Source organism: Sphaerodactylus townsendi, linkage group LG01 (assembly GCF_021028975.2).
Source record: "Sphaerodactylus townsendi isolate TG3544 linkage group LG01, MPM_Stown_v2.3, whole genome shotgun sequence".
NCBI classification, from domain to species: Eukaryota; Metazoa; Chordata; class Lepidosauria; order Squamata; family Sphaerodactylidae; genus Sphaerodactylus; species Sphaerodactylus townsendi.
In genome coordinates this window covers 99,203,490-99,222,503 of record NC_059425.1, presented here as the reverse complement: position 1 = coordinate 99,222,503, position 19,014 = coordinate 99,203,490, and the positions used below count along the sequence as shown (strand labels likewise).

At 39.2% G+C, this 19,014-nt stretch overlaps 1 protein-coding gene across 2 annotated transcripts in view; it reads left to right on the top strand.

The window, feature by feature from the left end:
- ESR1 (estrogen receptor 1) overlaps window positions 1–19,014 on the top strand; it is a 151,527-nt gene that overhangs the window by 93,724 nt on the left and 38,789 nt on the right. For both annotated transcript variants that reach the window (XM_048488637.1, XM_048488648.1), the window contains exon 4: window positions 4,633–4,965. In XM_048488637.1, coding sequence (XP_048344594.1) covers window positions 4,633–4,965 — 333 coding nt within the window. The remainder of the gene's footprint in view (window positions 1–4,632; window positions 4,966–19,014) is intronic.

Sequence of the window (19,014 nt, the reverse complement as noted above, 5' to 3'; positions counted from 1 at the left end):
ACTTGTGAGATTAGAATGTCATCTGAAGTATTTGGAGTACATTTGAAACTTGAAGTGACTCATTCAAATGGCAATGTAGACTCTCCCCCCCCCCCCTTTTCAGGAATTTGTGTCTTGTCTGTTGCTCATATTCTGTTTCTTTTTTCTTGTTTGATATCATGAACTCATGATAAAATTTGATAAATGGAAAAAATTAAAAGTATTCACTTTTTTCCCCAGAGAAAAGTACTCTCACTCCCTTTTAGTTCAAGAGAGTTAGTAATGATCTCCTCTTATTTCTTGTCCTTCTATGGGATAACTGAAGCGCAAGAACAAAAACTCCTATAAATCTTATGAGCCATGATATAGCTACAGTTTCATTTCAGTGGGTCAGAACATTTTCAGTTGTTGATGCAAGTAAAGGAGAATGCATAAACTATTCTTTTAAAAGTTCTGTTGTCTGATGTTGCCATGTAAAAAGCTGTCTTTGCAAGAAATTTCTACCAAATATATAAGTTGATACGTGGATTTGAAGGGGTATAATTTGGATTTGACTTTTAATTGCTTATCTCTTATTGGAATTTATGGCATGGGAAGTTAAATAAAATGTTTTATTGATTTATTGTTATTAGCTGATGTGAATGTCAACTTGAGCCCTTAAGGGGAAGCGTGGTCTATAAAGTTGAATAAATAAAATACTGGTAACATTTTGGAAAGTTTGTGAGAGATGTTATAGTGAACTAAGGTTCTTACAGCAAACATCTTTCTTTAGAACAAGTAAGGAACATGATTAGACCAAAACATTTGTACCATTTGAAGGTAGCCAGTTTTCAAAGGCCAGGAACAAGATGCAGGCTCCAAATATGTTGTGAGATGCATGCCATCTAAGTGTAATTTCCATCATTTCCTTCCCTGAATTGAGAACAGAGACAGAGACACTACTGCACACAGCTTTTGGAAAGACAGCTTATGTAATCTTGGTTAAAATATTTGCTTTAATCTGAACAAATCTTAGTTTAAGAAGCTGGTAGAATCTTTTCAGGGGAAAGCATTCCCAGGGGAGATGAAAGCTCTAATATACTTTCTTCTGCGATAATTTTCACTGTTAGGGAAATTGGTTTAATTAAGTAACCATTCAAAACTAATAGCATTTTCTTACTTTTCTCTTTTCACTTCATTTGTACTTAGCCTTTTTGTCCAATGGGGACCCAAAGTGTTTTACAGAAGTCTCCTTACATTTTACCCTCACAGCAAGCCTGTCAGATTGGTTAGACTGAGAGAGAGCAAAGAAAAAAAACTTAGTTTTTTATACCCTGCTTTTTCTCTATCTTTAAGGATTCTCAAAGTAGTTTGCAATCACCTTCCATTCCCCTCCCCATGGCAGATCCCTTGAGAGATTGCAGAAGGGGGCTGAGAGAGAGAGAACTGATCCAAGGTCACCCAGCAAACTTATGTAGGAGCGAAGAAACAAATCCAGTTCATCAGATTAGAGTCCGCCGCGCATATGCAGGAGTGGGGAATCAAACCCGGTTCTCCAGATTAGAACCTGCCACTCTTAACCAGTACACCATGCTGGCTGGCCCACAGTGACCCAGCAAGCTTCCCTGGCAGATTGTGGATTCTATCCTGGGTTGCCCAGATTTTAGACTGCTACTGTAACTACTATACTACACTGGATTTTGAGCATTCAAATCTAGCAGTCCCAACAAGAAAACAAGAAAAAGGCATTCCCCACTGAACACACAAACACACACACACACAATTTAATGTTGCCTTTCCACCTTAACAATGCAGTTCTATGAAGAGTTACTCTAGTCTAAGACCATTAGTTTAAGGGCGATTCCGCACATGAGTAAAATAGGTTCAACCCAGTTCCCTGAGAAGGGTACTAACCTAGGTCGAAGCCATTGTTGTTCCGCACTGCAACCAGCTTGATCCCAGCTCGGAGGGCGGAATCATCCTGTTCCGATTGGCTCCGTTCCGATTGGCTACTGTTCTACGGCCATGTTCCATCTATCCCACACACGTTATTTAAAAAAACTGCCACAGGAATGGAGGGATGAAGGTGGCGTTTTTTGATTGGCCGCTTACATTGGTATGCGGAAATTATGCGCCGTTTGTGCGACCAGCCATCACTTCGAAAGCAAGAAAGAAGAGGGGGGAAAAATTAGGCACGATTTTTGCTGCGGCGGTTCTCCAGCTGTACGCATGCCCGAAACACTCAGCTGTGATTGGCTGAATGGGGGACTCCTGGCACCAGAGATTCCGCACTTTACTGGAATCGAGCTGAGTTCGAGTGTGGTTCCCTGAAAAAGTAGTAGTTCTCAACTGGAGTCGGAAATTTGACTGTTACATGGGGTGAAGCTGGTACAAAACCACGTCGATCCCAGTGGTTGTGCGGAGCACTTAGGTCAAACGCAGCTCGAACTTAGGTTGATAACGTAAGTGCGGAATCGACCTAAGAGGGTTTAGATTGGGGTAACTTAGGTAGGACTACACTGTCAGATTTGGAGGACAACTTGGGGCAAAATTATATTCCCCACCCCCACTCCCTACTTTCAATCTAATGTCATCTTCTTGCTGCTGTGATCTTCCAGTGTTTGTCAACTTTAGTGACTGAAGAATTCATGTAAACATTTGTTGGCTGCAGAAAGATTGTATTAGAGTCTTTTGTACTGCATGGAGCCAGTGCCTGAACTGGCCACTGTTCTGTTTTTATGTGATAACTGCTATTTATCTTGTCATCTGTAAGATATTTGAAGTTTCCACCAGTATGTATTGGTAAATGCTTTTGTTTTCCTTTTTCATCACATGGAAGTTGTCAGTCAAAAGCAGGATAGAGAATGATGAAACTTTCATGCTGCAGAAAAAAATCATCTGACATCTCAAAATGCTTTCTCTTTAAATGCCTTTTTGGGCAGCTCCAGCTGTTTGACAGAACAGCACTATATCAGAATAGTGCTATATAAGTGCTGGATTATGCTAGATATTTTGTAGAAACCACTTCGATTATTCATGGGAAGTAGAAGGACAGAATAAGTGAAGTTGCTACCATATTAACATTTTCCTAGGAGCTGAAGTTGATACTGAGTATGAATTCTAAAGTTGCCAGGATAAGGTCCTAGGATTCTGAAGTTGATTCTGAGTATGAATAGGTTCAAATTTTCAGAGTTATAAAGTTTGTCTCATCCAAGCATTCATCATAATGTTTACTATATTTTTTAATTAACTGAGATGCATATCCCTGATTCAAAGCCAGTATTCTCTGTTGCACTATAATGATTCTCTGAGCAATTTTTGATGGATTTGTTGCAATGAAAAGGCAAGTGTGTGAGATTTCAAAAGCCTGGCATCAATTCCTGACTTAACATCTTCAGTGGCAGATGTCAAGCCATTGTCATGGCACAAAACAGTAATTCCTGAGCAGTCCCACTAATTTAATTTGGATCATTCCCAAGCAAACAGTTTGACAACTGCTTAAAAGCCTTTAGAATTGCAGCACTATTGTAAACCATGGGTTTCTTTTCTAGTAGGGAAGCAGATGGATATGGAAAAGTAAAAGGATAAATTCTGTTACTAGACATAAGATTCTGTTTTGTCAGTGATATAGCACTATCTACTAAAGGTGATCCTGGTGATGAATTCAGGCTTTGTCTGATTGAACCACCTATGCTAGCTGAAAGGATATGCCATTCAACTTGACAGACAAAATCCAGACAAACAATTGGTTTGACTCTGTAATTTAGAGGTTTTTTCTGCTTATTTAATTTTCTCACTCCGTTTTACCAGTTGATGGAGATTAGATGATTCATGCTATGAAGTTGGTCACATGTAAGTTAGACCATGTTTTACTTGCTGGTGGAATCCTGAATCTTTTGTGAGCTTGAATTAACAGATCATTCAGGGAATTTTATGATGGAGTTTGTCGGTGTCAAGTCTGCATTTGTTGGACCTACTTAAAAAGTAGTCCATATGTTCCCCCTTCAGTAACTGACTACCCAACTTCTTTGGAAGACACATAAATGTCTATTTTGACCAGGAGGTTACACAAAAAAGAATAATACATTCAATATCTTCAATAAAAGAAAGGAATCACCTTCATGCACATTTTTGCAAAAAGCAGGGTGGATCACACAATTTTTTCAAGAAAGATGCAGGAATATATAGGTCATTTGCCATGGTTGCAGGAATTAGATCTTGAGTTTGGAATACAATTGGCACTAAGAAATCTCCATTGCCTCCACTCTATACCAGGTTTTGAAACTCGAGGATTACAGTTTGGGAGTCATCCTTCTAAACATATCAGTGTTTCTTTAGAAAGGAAAGAATGAAACTAGTGTTTTCATGATTTAAGAGATGTACCTTATGATCCCTTGTGTTGTAGTAGTGGATGCTAATAAATCTCAGATTGCATGCCACCTGTGCAGTCGTTGTTGTTGTTGTTGTTGTTATCTGCTTGTAGAATATTATAATCAAGATGCTGGTTATTCTGTAAAAATGTATTACATGTATAGCTTGTAATTAAATGTATAGCTGGGACTCCCTTAGAGTGGAGTGTTGGATATAATAAACTCGGTACTCTTTCCAGACTTCAATTTCAATAGCATTATAAGCAAAGTATGATGAAATTAAGACTCTCTTTCCTTCTTACAGGGATTCGGAAAGACCGCAGAGGTGGCCGTATGCTGAAACACAAGCGACAAAGAGATGAGCATGATGGCAAGCTTGGAGGGGTTGCATTTGAGCCTAGAAGCCCAACTCTCTGGCCAAGCCCCCTGATGATTAAGCATACCAAGAAAAATAGTCCAGCCCTGACTTTGACTGCAGACCAGATGGTCAGTGCCTTGCTAGATGCAGAACCTCCTGTCGTCTATTCAGAGTATGATCCTAACAGGCCTTTCAGTGACGCTTCTATGATGTCACTGTTGACTAACCTTGCTGACAGAGAGCTGGTTCATATGATCAACTGGGCCAAAAGGGTGCCAGGTAAGAACAGTAGCTAAATATGTTTGAATGGATGTTCTCAGAGTTACAGACCTCAAGACATACCATATTGACTAAAATCTAAACAAAATGTGAGTGAAAGTTACTTTGGAAAAAAATTCTATCTGCACACACCCAAGTCAACTACTACAGGTGTAATCCAGGTCTCGCAGGGCACTTTTGCATATGCAGAATAATTAACTTTCAATGCACTTTAACAATTATTTGCAAGTGGATTTTGCTGTTTTGCACAGTAAAATCCAGCTGCAAAGTGCTTTGAAAGTGGATTGAAAGTGCATTATTCTGCATGTATAAAAGTGCCCTTAGAAGCATAGAAACATAGTGCTGGAAGGGATCCCAGGGTTCATCTAGGTCAGCCCCCTGTATAATACAGGAAATTCACAGCTATTCCCCTCCCACTGCCCTAGTGGTGCCTGCTCTATGCTTAGAGGAAGGTCAGGGACCTTCAGTATCACTGGCCCAATCTGCTTGGTCAAAAATTTCTTCTTGAACCCAAACTGGCAAAGTGCATTACTCTGGGGATATAAAACCAGCACTGCAAGAACTGCACACTGGAGCTTCCCTTCCTGCTCTCCCTCTTGATCTGTTTAAATGTCAGTCACAGCATCAGTATTGATATCAGATGGCCATCTAGCCTTTCTTTGCTTTAAAACTTTTTTAAAAATGAGAGATCACTACCTCCTGAGGAAGCCTATTCCACTGAGGAACTTGTCTGCCAAGAAGTTCTTCCTAATGTTTAGGATTTAATTTCAACCCCTTTGATTCTGGTCTGACCTTCTGGGGCAACAGAAAACAACTCTGCTCCATCTTCTGTATGACAGCTCTTCAAATACTTGAAGATAGTTATCATATCACCTCTCAACTGTTTCCTCTCCAAGATAAGTATACCCAGCTCTTTCAGCCATTCTTCACAGGAGTTGTTCTTCAGACCTCTCACCACTTTGGTGGCCCTCTTCTGGACGTGTTCCAGTTTAACAACATCCTTCTTAAACTTTGTCACCCAAACTGAACATAGTATTCCAAGTGGGTCTAACCAGAACTGAGTCAGGTGATACAACAACAACACCTTTTATTGGCATATAGGTAAGTTAAATTAACATAAAACCACCCGCTTAGTCAATGTGGGTAGGAAAAATAAAATAAAATTAAGTGGTACTATTACTTCATGTGATCTGGATACTATACTTCTGTTGACACAGCTCAAAATCACATTTGCCTTTTTACCTACTGCATCCCACTGCTGACTCATGTTCAGTGTCTCATTTACTAAGATCCCAGATCCTTTTTACATGTGCTATTACGAAATCTTCCTATCCTATAATTATGCATTTGATTTTCCTACCTAAATGTAGAATCTCTGCTGAAATTCATTTTGTGAGTTTTGGCCCAGTTTTCCAACCTTTCATTGTAAATCTTTCTTCTTTCTTCTACTCTATTCGCTAGCTGCACATTTGAATGTCATCTGATTTAATAAGCATCCTTTCTGTTCCTTCATCCAAGTTATTTATAAATATGTTGAACAACACAGGGCCCAGGACAGATCTTTGAGGTACTCAAGTTGTCACTCCTCTCCAAGTTGATGAAAAACCAGTAACTCTTTGAGGTACTCAAGTTGTCACTCCTCTCCAAGTGGGTGAAGAACCAGTAACTCTTTGGGTGCAATGTGTCAACCAGTTACAAATCCATCTAACAGTAGTAGGATCTGAATCACATTTTAACCAAATTGTCAACAGGAATATAATGTGGAACCTTATCAAAAGTATTGTCAAAGGCTTTCACAGCTGAAATCAACTGGCTGTTGTGGATTTTTCAGGCTGTGTGGCTGTGGTCTGGTAATTTTTGCTCCTAACATTTCACCTGACTCTAGGACTGGCATTTTCAGAAGCATGTCATGATGAGAGGTGTTACTTTGCCATGGAAATCAGGATAAATTATGTCCATAGCATTCCCCTGATCCAACAAAGTAAGCAACTTTCTCAAAAAGTGAGATAAAGTTAGTCTGGCATGACTTGTTCTTGAGGAACTTATGCTGGCTTTTAGTAATCACAGTCATTTTTTTTCTAAATTTTCAAGGAATGACTGTTTGATGATTTGTTCTGACACCTTACTGGGTATAGACATCAAACTGGCAGATAAGTAGTTACCTGAATCCTACTTTTTTCCCCCTTCTTGAAGACAGAGACAACATTGCCCATCTCTAGTCTTCTGGTACCTTATTTATCCAAGAATTCTAAAAAATGATGAAAAAATGATCAACAAATTCCTTTAGTACCCTCTGATGCTATTAATTGGCCCTGAGGATATGGTTTCATTTAAAGAAGCTAGGTGTTTATGTACCACCCCTATGCTTATCCTAGGCTACAATTCCATCTCTTTATCATGTGTTTCCTTTTTGCCAGCTTGAACCCCATTTCCCAACAAGATAAAACAAAGGCGAAGTAGTCATAGAGCTGGTTGTTGTGGATTTTCCAGGCTGTGTGACCGTGGTCTGGTAGATCTTGTTCCTAATGTTTCACCTGCATCTGTGGCTGGCATCTTCAGAGGTGTATCACAGAGAGAAGTCTGTTATACACTGTGTCCAACAGACTTCTCTCTGTAATACACCTCTGAAGATGCCAGCCACAGATGTAGGTGAAACGTTAGGAACACGATCTACCAGACCATGGCCACACAGCCCAGAAAACCACAACAACCAGTTTAATCTGGCCGTGAAAGCCTTCGACAATACATAGGCATAGAGTAATTCTGCCCTCTCTTATCACCTGTTTAAATTCTACTTTCCTTTCCCTAAAGTGGGCCTACCACTTCCATGTTCTTTTTCTTGATCCAAATACAATTAAAATATCCCTTTTTGTTTTTATAACATCTCTCACTAGCCTAAGCTCTTACTGATTCTTATATTCACCTTTTCTCCCTACAAGCACTGGCAATTTGTTTATATTCAGCCTTGGTTAGATGGCCCTCCCTCTCTTTTGTAAATGTGTCTTTTAAATTCTCAGAATTTCAGAAAGATGTTTATGGAGCCACCCTGACTTTCTTAGGTTCCTCCCATTTTTCTTTCTCATGGGAATAATTTTGTGCTTTCAATATCTCTCTTTTAAGAAAATTCCATCCCTTTTGTCTTTCTGTCTTCACAAAATTCTACCGAGCATAACTTTGAATTCATTAAAATTAGCTTTTCTAAAGTCCAAGCTGTATGTCTGATTATGTGCAGCTTTTCTCTTTCCCAAGATCTTAAATTCCAAAATTACATGGTCGCTACTACCCAGGGTGTCCACTACTTTCACCTTATCAACCAGTTCTTCCCTGTTAGTGAAAATCAAATCCAAGATAGCAGACTCCATTGTTTCCTTCTGCACCTTCAGGAAAATGAAGCTGTCAGCAAGACATCAGGAATTTATTAGACCTTTCATTTTTAGCAGAGTTTGACTTCCAACAGGATAATTGAAATTTCCCATGACCACTATGTCCCATCTCTTTTAAAATTTTGTAATTTAATCTAGCAGATTATTATCTAACAGACCTCCACCATAATATCACTATTATTTTCTATTCCTTTTATTTATAGCCAGGGGTTCCCAGCTGAAATTCAGCACAGAATAAATAAAGAGGTACACCTAGATACTTTAAGCAAATGTAAATCTCCAGGACCTGATGAACTACATGCCAGGATATGAAAAGAACTGGCAAAAGTAATCTCAGAACCACTTGTTATAATCTTTGAAAACTCCTGGAGAACAGGAGAAGTCCCAGTGGACTGGGGGAGGGCTAATGTTATCCTCATCTTCAAAAAGGGGGGAAAGGAGGATCCTAATAATTACCATCCAGTCAGCCTGACATCAATACCAGGGAAGATTCTGGAGCAAATAATTAAACAGACGGTCTGCCAGCACTTAGAAGGGAATACTGTGATCTCAAAAAGTCAGCATGGGTTTCTGAAAAACAAGTCATGCCAGACTAATCTTATCTCTCTTTTTTTGATAGAGTGACAAGCTTGGTAGATGAAGGGAATTCTGTGGATGTAGCATACCTTGATTTTAGTAAAACTTTTGACAAGGTGCTCCATAATATTCTTGCAAGTAAGGTAGTGAAATGTAGGTTAGACAATGCTACTATTAGATGGATTTGTAATTGGTTGACTGACCGAACTCAAAGGGTGCTCGCCAACGGCTCATCTTCATCCTGGAAAGAAGTGACTAGTGGGGTGCCACTGGGTTCTGTCCTGGGCTCAGTACTATTCGATATTTTTATGAACAACTTGGATGATGGAATAAAGGGCTTGCGAATCAAATTTGCAGATGACACCAAGTTAGGAAAGGTAGCTAATACCCCAGAGGACAGAGTCAGAGTTCAAAATGACCTGGACAGATTAGAGAGCTGGGCCAAAACTAACAAAATGGATTTCAACAGAGACAAATGTGAGATACTACATTTAGGCAGAAAAAATGAAATGCACAGATATAGGATGGGTGACACCTGGCTTGACAACACTACATGTGAAAGAGATCTGGGAGTCTTAGTAGACCATAAACTAAACATGAGTCAGCAGTGTGATGCAGCGGCCAAGAAAGCCAATGCGATTCTGGGCTGAATCAACAGGAGTATAGTGTCAAGATTGAGGGATGTAATTATACATTCTGCATTGGTTAGAGGTCACCTGGAATATTGTGTACAGTTCTGGGCACTGTAATTCAAGAACAATATTGACAAGCTAGAACAGGTCCAGAGGAGGGCAACCAAAATGCTAAAAGGTCTGGAATCCATGTCAGGAGAGACTTAAGGAGCTGGGGATGTTTAGTCTGGAGAAGCATATTTTAAAAGGGGACATGATAGCTATGTTTAAATATTTGAAGGGATGTCATGTTGGGGAGGGAGGGAGCTTGTTTTCTGCTGCCTCAAAGACTAGGACATGGATTAATGGGTTCAAGGTGAAGGAAAGAGATTCCACCTAAACATTAGGAAGAACTTCCTGACCATCAGGGTTGTTCAACAGTGGAATGCACTGCCTTGGAGAGTTGTGGAGTCTCCTTCCTTGGAGGTTTTTAAACAGAGACTGTGTTAACATATGTTGGGAGTGCTTTGATTGCGTGTTTTAAGTTTTAATAACAAAAACAGAGGGCTGAAAAATGGCGCCTTCCACCCGGTGCCATTCGCTCAGTGCCAGGTAGAAGCCAGCGTTTTCCAAAAACGCCGTTGTGCAGGGGACACACCGCCACTGCTGTGCTGCGGTAGCTGTGCAATCTTCTCCCCCACAATGGCTAATTTACTGGCCCCATGCCAATCTAAATGGCCCGTGCAGAAGGGCCTATACTTCTGTGAGTAACAGGCCTCATAAATTATCTCTTCTGATCCTCTGGACTTTCGGTTTTCAATCTCAATATGTACCTTTTCTCAGAGCCAGTGGTTGCTGCAATGTCAATTCCTAAGTGAAGCAGTTTTTGTAGTATAGCTTATGATGATCTTCTATAAAAACCAAGGAACTCACATTTATGATTTGGGGAATCAGTGATATTCAATTAGAACATGTTCCCAAATTTCCATACATGGATGTGATCTTTGACTCTAATCTTAACTGTCAACCCCATTTCAAATTTATCACAAATAAAATTAAACTCTTGATAGCAGCAATTGAACACTTTTTCTTTTCCAAAGGAGGTAAATATATCCCTGGGGAATTGCAGGTATTCAACATGAAAATTATTCCACAAGTCCTGTATGGAGGCTCAATATGGATTCTTTGTGTTAGTGAGAATTTAGAGCAGCCTCTTTGTCAATTCATGCAGTAAATTTCAGGGCTCCCAAGGTGTATTGCTGGGGTATCTTTAAGGTTAGAACTTAACCTTAAACTGGGCCAAGGGCGTATTGAAGCTAGAGCATGGTTGCAAGCATTCAAACATGGGCTAAAGGTCATTTTTTCCAACAAAAAAAAAGACAACCTGCTCTAAGAACTTAATAAAGATCAACTTTATTCCCACTGGATGCTAGAAATAGATAAGAAATTGCTTAACCTTGACCTAACAAAGGACAATATATTAAGACTCATTCTATGCCAATAAAGGCTTGCTTCACATATTAAGACTCAGAAGAATCAAATCTCTATTAACCATCAAGGAACATATAAAATGTCAAGATTATTGTAGCTCAGTTATACAAGCCTGGAGAGTATGCTCCACCCAGTTCTTTGGCATTCTTCTATCTTTAAACACCCCAGCTTTCATTAGAAACCTAACAGTTCCTCAGTATTGTAGAGCATTGTAGAGCGTGTCTGAACGCTGCACCATCAGCAGTCTTATCTGGGAGATATCGAAATTTGTCTTATTCAGATTGGCTTTGTCAATGTGACTTGAAAAAGGTTGATTCTCTATCCCATACGATTTTGGAATGTTCTCATTATGATTCTTATCATAATTTATGGATGTTAACTAAGTTACCTTTTACGATAACAAAAGATAATACAGTCCACTACTTGCTGGTGGCTAGAGAACCAAGGATCATGCTGGCATTTCTCTCCACCATATTTTCCTTAAAGAAATAAAAGCTCCCTATTTACTGCTCAAGATCTTTAGATCAAACAAGCTTGAAAAAAGCAAAGAAAAACACAGACTTTGCAGGCCACTACCTCAGCTCCCCCACTAGCCATGTTGCTTTGTTACATATATGCTCCAGTCTTTCCTTCATTCCTCTCAAACTCCCCTGCCAAATTCCTGCACAAAACTCCTTGTTTGTTCCTCCTGTTCAGTCACTCAAGATCAGGAGCTCACTAGGTTTGTGATGTGTAATATCCTACTTGGGGTAAAAAAACTACCTGTTTCCATACATTTGTGACAAGTGTGGTTCAGTTAACAGAAGACTCTTAAACCAAAAGCCTTAACAGAGGCATCAAAAACGAGTGTATGGAAGGTCATCTGAGCTCATCTGAATGGTTTGGCAAAAACTCTTGGGTGTCCATATGTTGGAAATATAAAACAGAAGTCCATTTTTTATTTTAATGGAAGGCAGGTCATAAATGAAATAAATACAAAAGACAAACAATTAATGGGAACAATAATTTTAAACAGTAAAGATAGAAACATATCAGTATCGGCAATTACCATGCAATCCCAGTGAGTTAGACAGACTATAAATAAAGTTCAACAGATCAGTGAATATTTCACAAAGTGAGAGGGGAGGAATATAAGTCAAACTACCAACTAGCCAAGACAACAGCTATCCAACTTCCTGGCAGTGCCTACTACTCTATTTGTAAAGATCAAATCTATTATTTTCTAGCCATGTAATAAAGGTATACCATAGCTCATCCTTACATCTTGATTACACTGGTATCCCATAAAATTTATGAAAAAATATCATTCTTTTATTTTGGTAGAGCACAGCAGCAAAGCCAGTGTAGTGTAATGGTTAAGAGTGGAGGACACTAATCTGGAGAACTGGGTTTGATTCCTCCAGACTATGGTCTAGTAAACTAGGTTTGTTTCACTGCTTCTTGACATGAAGCCTGCTGAGTAACCATGAGCTAATCACAAGTTTTTTTCAGAATATTCTCAGCCCTACCTACCTCACAAAATGTCTGTTGTGGGGAGAGGAATGGAAGGAGTTTGTAAATCACTTTGAGACTCCTTATAGTTGAGAAAAGTGGGGGTATAATTTCAAACTTTTCTTCCTCTAGAGTCTGATTTCCAACATCTTTGGTGAACAAGCCTTGCCAATTTAATTAACAGCCCAATCCAAAGAGTCCTCTCCAAAAAAACAGGGGAAAAACCCTTGGGTGAATCGCCTATAGAGGATAATGGAGATGCACCACAAAAAACCGTGGCATATCTCTGATGCCAGCTCTGCTGGCACACAGGTGCTGGGCAGGCAGTGGATCCCAGCTCAGTAATTCCTATCTAAAGGAAATGGGCCCTTGAACAGGACCAACACATATGGAAGAAATTCATGTCATAGGATTTATGAAACCAGCAATGTCCAGCATAAGCTTGATATCAGTGGTAGAGCTACAAGGGGACGGGGGTGCACCGGGCACATGCCTGGGGACATGGAAAAATTGCCCCCAGGCCCCTCCCCCTTTCTCCCCCATGGTGCCCCCCCACCCTTACCTTAGTTCCTTTCCTTTTTCAGAACTTTTTCAGACTGCAAAAGGCCTGTTCACAGTAAAAACGGCCTGAGGAACTACAGTTCCCAGGAGACCTTGGGGCTCTCAAGGTCTCTTGGGAAGCATAGTTCCCATCAGGCTGTTATTACTGAGAACAGGCCTTTTGCAGCCTGAAAAAGTTCTGAAAAAGAATAGGAACTAAGGTAAATGTGAAGAGGGGGAAGGGTGTGCTTGGGGGGCGCCGTGGGGGCACCACGGGGGACACTGTGGGGGGGCGGGGTGCCACAGGGGGCATGGGGGGCAGAAAATATAGAATGTGCACCGGGCGCAGTTTGGCCCAGCTACACCTCTGCTTGATATATCCTTGCAAACCTCTGGGGAGAAAAGTGCCACTGATAAACCTTTTTTTTAAAAAAGATTCTCTTTATATTGGAGAGAAACAGGAAAAAGAAGAATCTTGTGAAAATACAGATTTCCATTTTAGCAGGGACCTCAAGATGGAGACATTTATTCCACTTAAGTTGTTGATCAGTGGCACTTTTCTCCCCAGAGGTTTGCAAGGATATATCAAGCCCCCAAACTATAAAGGCGTTTTCCCCACGGACAAAATATCCTGGGATAAGGAGGTGAAACATCCTGGTTAGGGCATGGCTTCTGCATGGATTCCAGGCGTAAATCAGGGCTGCCCCACGAGATTTCCCTTATCCACGAGATTTCCCTTATCCCTTGTCTGTGGGGAAAACGCCTTTATAGTTTGGATGTCATAGCCTGAGTTGCTCTTTGTTATACAAAGAGGTTTGACCATATTCCTAAAACTTTATACATAGAAAGTCAGATGATTTTTCAAATTTTCCTTCCTCAAGAATTTAGTTATGTTTATCATTCTGGAGTGCATTTGCTGTTCCTGAATACCTAAATCAACAAAAGAAAATATACTGAGATACAATTAAAATAATTGACATGTACTGTAAACTTCTACATTTCATAGCAGCGATACAGTTAATAGCAGTTAAGTATTTTAATCTTTCTTGAACCATCTACAGTGTATATAATGAAATGGAATGATCTTGAAGGAAGGATAGATTCAAAGCCTCAGAAATACTAAATAATTAACTGCACATTTATATCATCTTTCACTCATTATGGAAAGCAGGCAAACATTTTTAATGTGATAATGAGTTAATTGGTAGTTGTGGTAAAATGATCAGGTTATATAACTAATACCTAATAATATGAGTGTGTGGAAAGGCAGTGTTGAGAATATTTTTAATTAAGAAGTGAAGTGTTTGGCATTGTTTTTAAATGGCTTGGCTAATTATTTACTTCCAATACAGTAGCTGTGTAGTTTAATGATCCTAAAAATGTAGACTGGGCATTTCGGGCTTTGAAGTTTCAAGATGATTCACAGTGCTAAAGTTATTTGATGGTTTTATGAACCGAAAAGATAAAAACTTGGCACTGAATTTTTGTTTTAATGCTGCTGTGGTTGCTGGTTTTCTTAAGGCATTGTTTTGTCATTTGAAAACCAACCTGTTTGTTAAATTAGGAACACAGTGTGAAGGCCCAACAATAGCCACAGTTCTTTTTTTCTGGTCACCAGCATTCTTGTTTCTAAAAAATACTTGGATGCTTTAAAAACATATTAAGATATTAAAGGGCTTTTATAAATGCTAATAATGGAGGTTTCATGCAGGTAAATCTCCCATAGGAGACATTCCAAAAACAATACATTACAAAGTATTGCAATAGAAAAGATTTTTTTCCCTGTTTATCAACCACCTCACTCTATTGGCAGGGACAACCAAGAGAAATTGCCCTGACACAGTAAATAGGGAGATTCCTATGGAAACAGGTATACTGAGGTCAGTCAATTAGGTATACTGAGCTCAGTCAATTTCAGCTACGCTAAGAAACATATTGCGGAGTTGGAGGTCAATTTTTTTTAAAAAAACCAATATTTTCAGTTTGCATGTCCCAGTCATTAACCACATTACCATTGTGAGGTAAATGGGTTTTTCTATATTACCTAGTTTTCTGCTGCCACCATTTTTTCTTCAGATGAAACTCACTTTTTGTTTATACCATAGTAGCTTTATTTATACTTGGTGTGGGATAGACAGATGCTAATAGATAACAAGAATAAAATATGAAAATGTTACAAAATTAAATATTTGAAAGAATTGTTCAACTATTTAGCCAACATTGTTATGTAGATATACTTTCTTAATTGTTTTATTTAGTATTACAGTAATGAATGGAATGTATATACTTGTTCTTCTGCTTAATGGAATTCAGATAGTTAATTTCCCTTTCTCTGGTGCATCTTCACACAGTGTAGAATGACTCTTATTCTGGCAAGACCAAGGCTCAGCATTCACAGGTGCCAGGTCACCACCACAGCACCTATAGATGTAACTGTTTGTGCCTAGTGTTTTCAGTAATGATTTTATTGAAGTGGCTCCACCATTCAATTAAATTGATCTTTCAATGCAATAATATAACTATGAGAAATTTGAGAGGTAAGCTAGGGAAAGAAGTTCAACTTTTTGTTGTGATGATGACAACCAGCATTACTACTATAACCCTTTAGCTTTAATATAATTATGAGATCTCCATTGTCTCTGCCTAGTGGGCTTTTTGGAGTAATTGGGTACTGGATGGCACCCTTGGTGACCCTGGCATATTATAAACACATGCCATTCATTCTAAAAGAGAGTAGTAGACTTAGACAAACACACACACACACACACACACACACACACACGTATGCTGTTTTCTCTTCCCAATGGATCCCTTATGACCTTTCACTTAAGTTTCAGACATTTGGTCACTGACTTTTGAACCCAGTGAATATTGACTATCTGGTCTGCAGATTGCACAGTGCAATCTCCTGCAGGTCATTTTAAGGTTTGTTGGTGGATACAGATGAAATCCAACCAGTTTGCTTTATGTCTGAAATTAGAAATGGGGGAGAGGTAAAGCCATTCAGGGGGGTGGGAAAGGAGGAAGTGAGGTGAAGAAGGAATAAGTTGCTGTTGTAGACAGAGTCTATTCACAGTAAAACATTAGAGAAGTTGGGCCTGCCAATGCAGTCAGTGAGAGTGTAGCAAGTGGGATGTTCAAGAACAGGGAGGGTCTGTGTACCTGAGAAGTACAAATATAAGGAATTTATATCTGACTGAAATAAATGAGGAGAGTGTGAGCAAAATTGTGACTCTCTCTCAATAGCCTCCAGTTGTACAGACTGGCATTGTCAAACATTTGAGTTAATAACTAACTTGCTGAACTATTTGAGCTCATAGAAACATAAATTATCTGTCTAACTTAAAATAGCATTCTCTCTCTAGCATTCCTACTGTCTAGCCGGTAGCAGTTAACACTTACACCTGCTTCAGGGCCAGGCCTTTAGATGTTTCTTTCCAATATGCTGTTGTTTTGGAAAATACAAATTAGGTGGAGAGAGATTACTTCCTGAACCATTGCCAGTGGGTTTAGAATAGAATAGAATAGAATAGAATAGAATAGAATAGAATCTTTATTGGCCAAGTGTGATTGGACACACAAGGAATTTGTCTCCGGTGCATATGCTCTCAGTGTACATAAAAGAAAATACATTTGTCAAGAATCATAGGGTACAACACTTAATGATTGTCATATAGGTCTAGTAAGCAATCAGGAAACAATCAATAGTAACGAAACCATAAAATGTAAAATCATAAAATAAAATGAAATAAAATGAAATAAAATGTAATGTCAGCACAGGCTATAGTCATACAGTCATAAGCGGGAGGAGTATATGATTGTATGTTATTTTGTATACGTTGACTGTCTTTGCCTAATGAGCAATTCCTTGTAACTTGAACGATTGCTTCCTCTTATATAAAATACCAGTGATCACCACTGAAGTGATTTCAGTGAAAGTAGGTTATGATCACTATTTAGGCTATTAAAATGGCAGCAAATTAAACCAAGAATAGTTTGGGTTGGAACTTGAGGCAGACTTAACATAGAATGAGTGAGGATCATGCACATAGAATTATATTCCAATACAGAAAACCTGGACTGTTAACAGAGGAAGATGAAGAACCAATTCTCTAAGAAGGCATTCTCCAGACTCTCAAGTTGCTTTCCTTTAAGCAGATTTGGTACATTTGTTTGGGTGGGAAAATTTGCAGATTGATGTCAGGGCTGGCTGACTGAATGAAAGGATGCTTCTCAGAATCAGTAAGTGCAAAAAGGCAGAGTCTTTTTTATTTTATTTTATTTTATTAGGCTTGCTATTATTTTACTTTATTAGGCTTATTGGATCGGGCTCAGAGCAGCTAACATACACAGTTAAAACAATACCTGAAACAGTTCTATGTCCAATTAAAACAAGAATAGTAAACAAAATAAATATTAACACACACATACACATATTCTAAAATTTCAACCAAGATCCAGAAGCAAAGAGGATATAAAGTTTTATGCTGGGTAGATTTCAGTGTATATAAAGCATTTGTGTTTGCTTTGAAGGGAGTTTTGCTGTGGAATGGAGTGGGGAAAGGAATACCGGTAATTGACTGTTCGGCATGTTAACTGTTTTTAGGGTTTCCAAACTTTAGGTGGGGTCTGGAGATTTCCCAGAATTACAGCTGCTCTCCAGACCAAAGAAATCAGTTACCCTGCAGAAAACAGCTGCTTTGGAGGGTAGACTTTCTAGCTTTCCTCCACTTGCAATCTCTCTCCTATTCAAATCCTACCTTTTTCACATCCAATCTCTAGGAATTTCCCAACTCAAAGAGTTGGAAACCCAAGCTATTGTCCTATTAAATTGCTTTCTACTGTATTTTAGGCATAGAAATGTGTACCACAACAGCTTGGCAGCAGGACATCAGGAAAACACACAAGCAGCATCTCAAACTTGGGCCTGTTAGAGCTCAACCTACTAATTTGCCTGAGGGGCCAAAGTCAGGTATTATAGGAACTGCGTCATAACAGCAGTAGGGGGACTTTGCTGTAAAAGAGCCTTTTGTTTATGCTGCCTGCCTTCTTGTCAGTCCTTGTGCTACCATTAACCTGAAATCCAGACTCTGTGTGCTTTTGTCTTCGTGCTTTCTAGAGTGACCGATTCAGTCTTAGGAAGCATTATGCACCCCCACCCCCAGTTCATCTTCTGCCTGGAACATGCTGTCGGAGTGGACTCTTGTACCCTGAGCACTGTTTGCTTGTTGATTAACTTGCTTGTATTGTTGCATGCCAGTGATTTTGCCAAGCTGACTTAGAACTCAGCCTCTACTAATGTACTAAAGAATCTGGCATGTTGATTTTTCCCCTGCCCACAACTGCTTTATGATATTGTTGTTCCACATTTGATGAATGTAATAGAACAGACTTATTCTACTTCGCCAGAACAATCACCAGGATAGCCGTGCAGCACTACATAGCCTGACTCTTAGATGTGGCAGGGAACATTAATTTCTATATTTCTATTTTAAACAATTGTTTCCAGCCATAGTGACTCTTGCGTCCATGCTATTCTTCCATTCATTCCAGATCTCATATACTTCAGATTCATTTTTACTTTATTTTGTAAAATTTCCCCAAGGAGATTAATCTTTTTCTGCTATTTGGTCACTTACATTATCTAAATTGACGGCCACACATTGGATTTTTTTTTTTTTGCTTCGTGACATCTATCATACTTTGTGGCAGAACATTCTATTACTTTTTTTCTCAGAATTCATCCTTCTGCCCTCACATATCAGGGATAGATTAAATGTTTGTTTTGCTTCTTTTGGGATTTGTCTGTAAGTGAACTTGGAAGCCTTGTGTAATCACCAGCAGTTCATTGAGTTGGAATTTGTACTCTGTATGCATCTGGTTCCCTGAATCAATGTAAGCATCTCATAGACACAAAGAAGAGCTGAGCATGATATTTCCTCCAACTCTCTGATCTA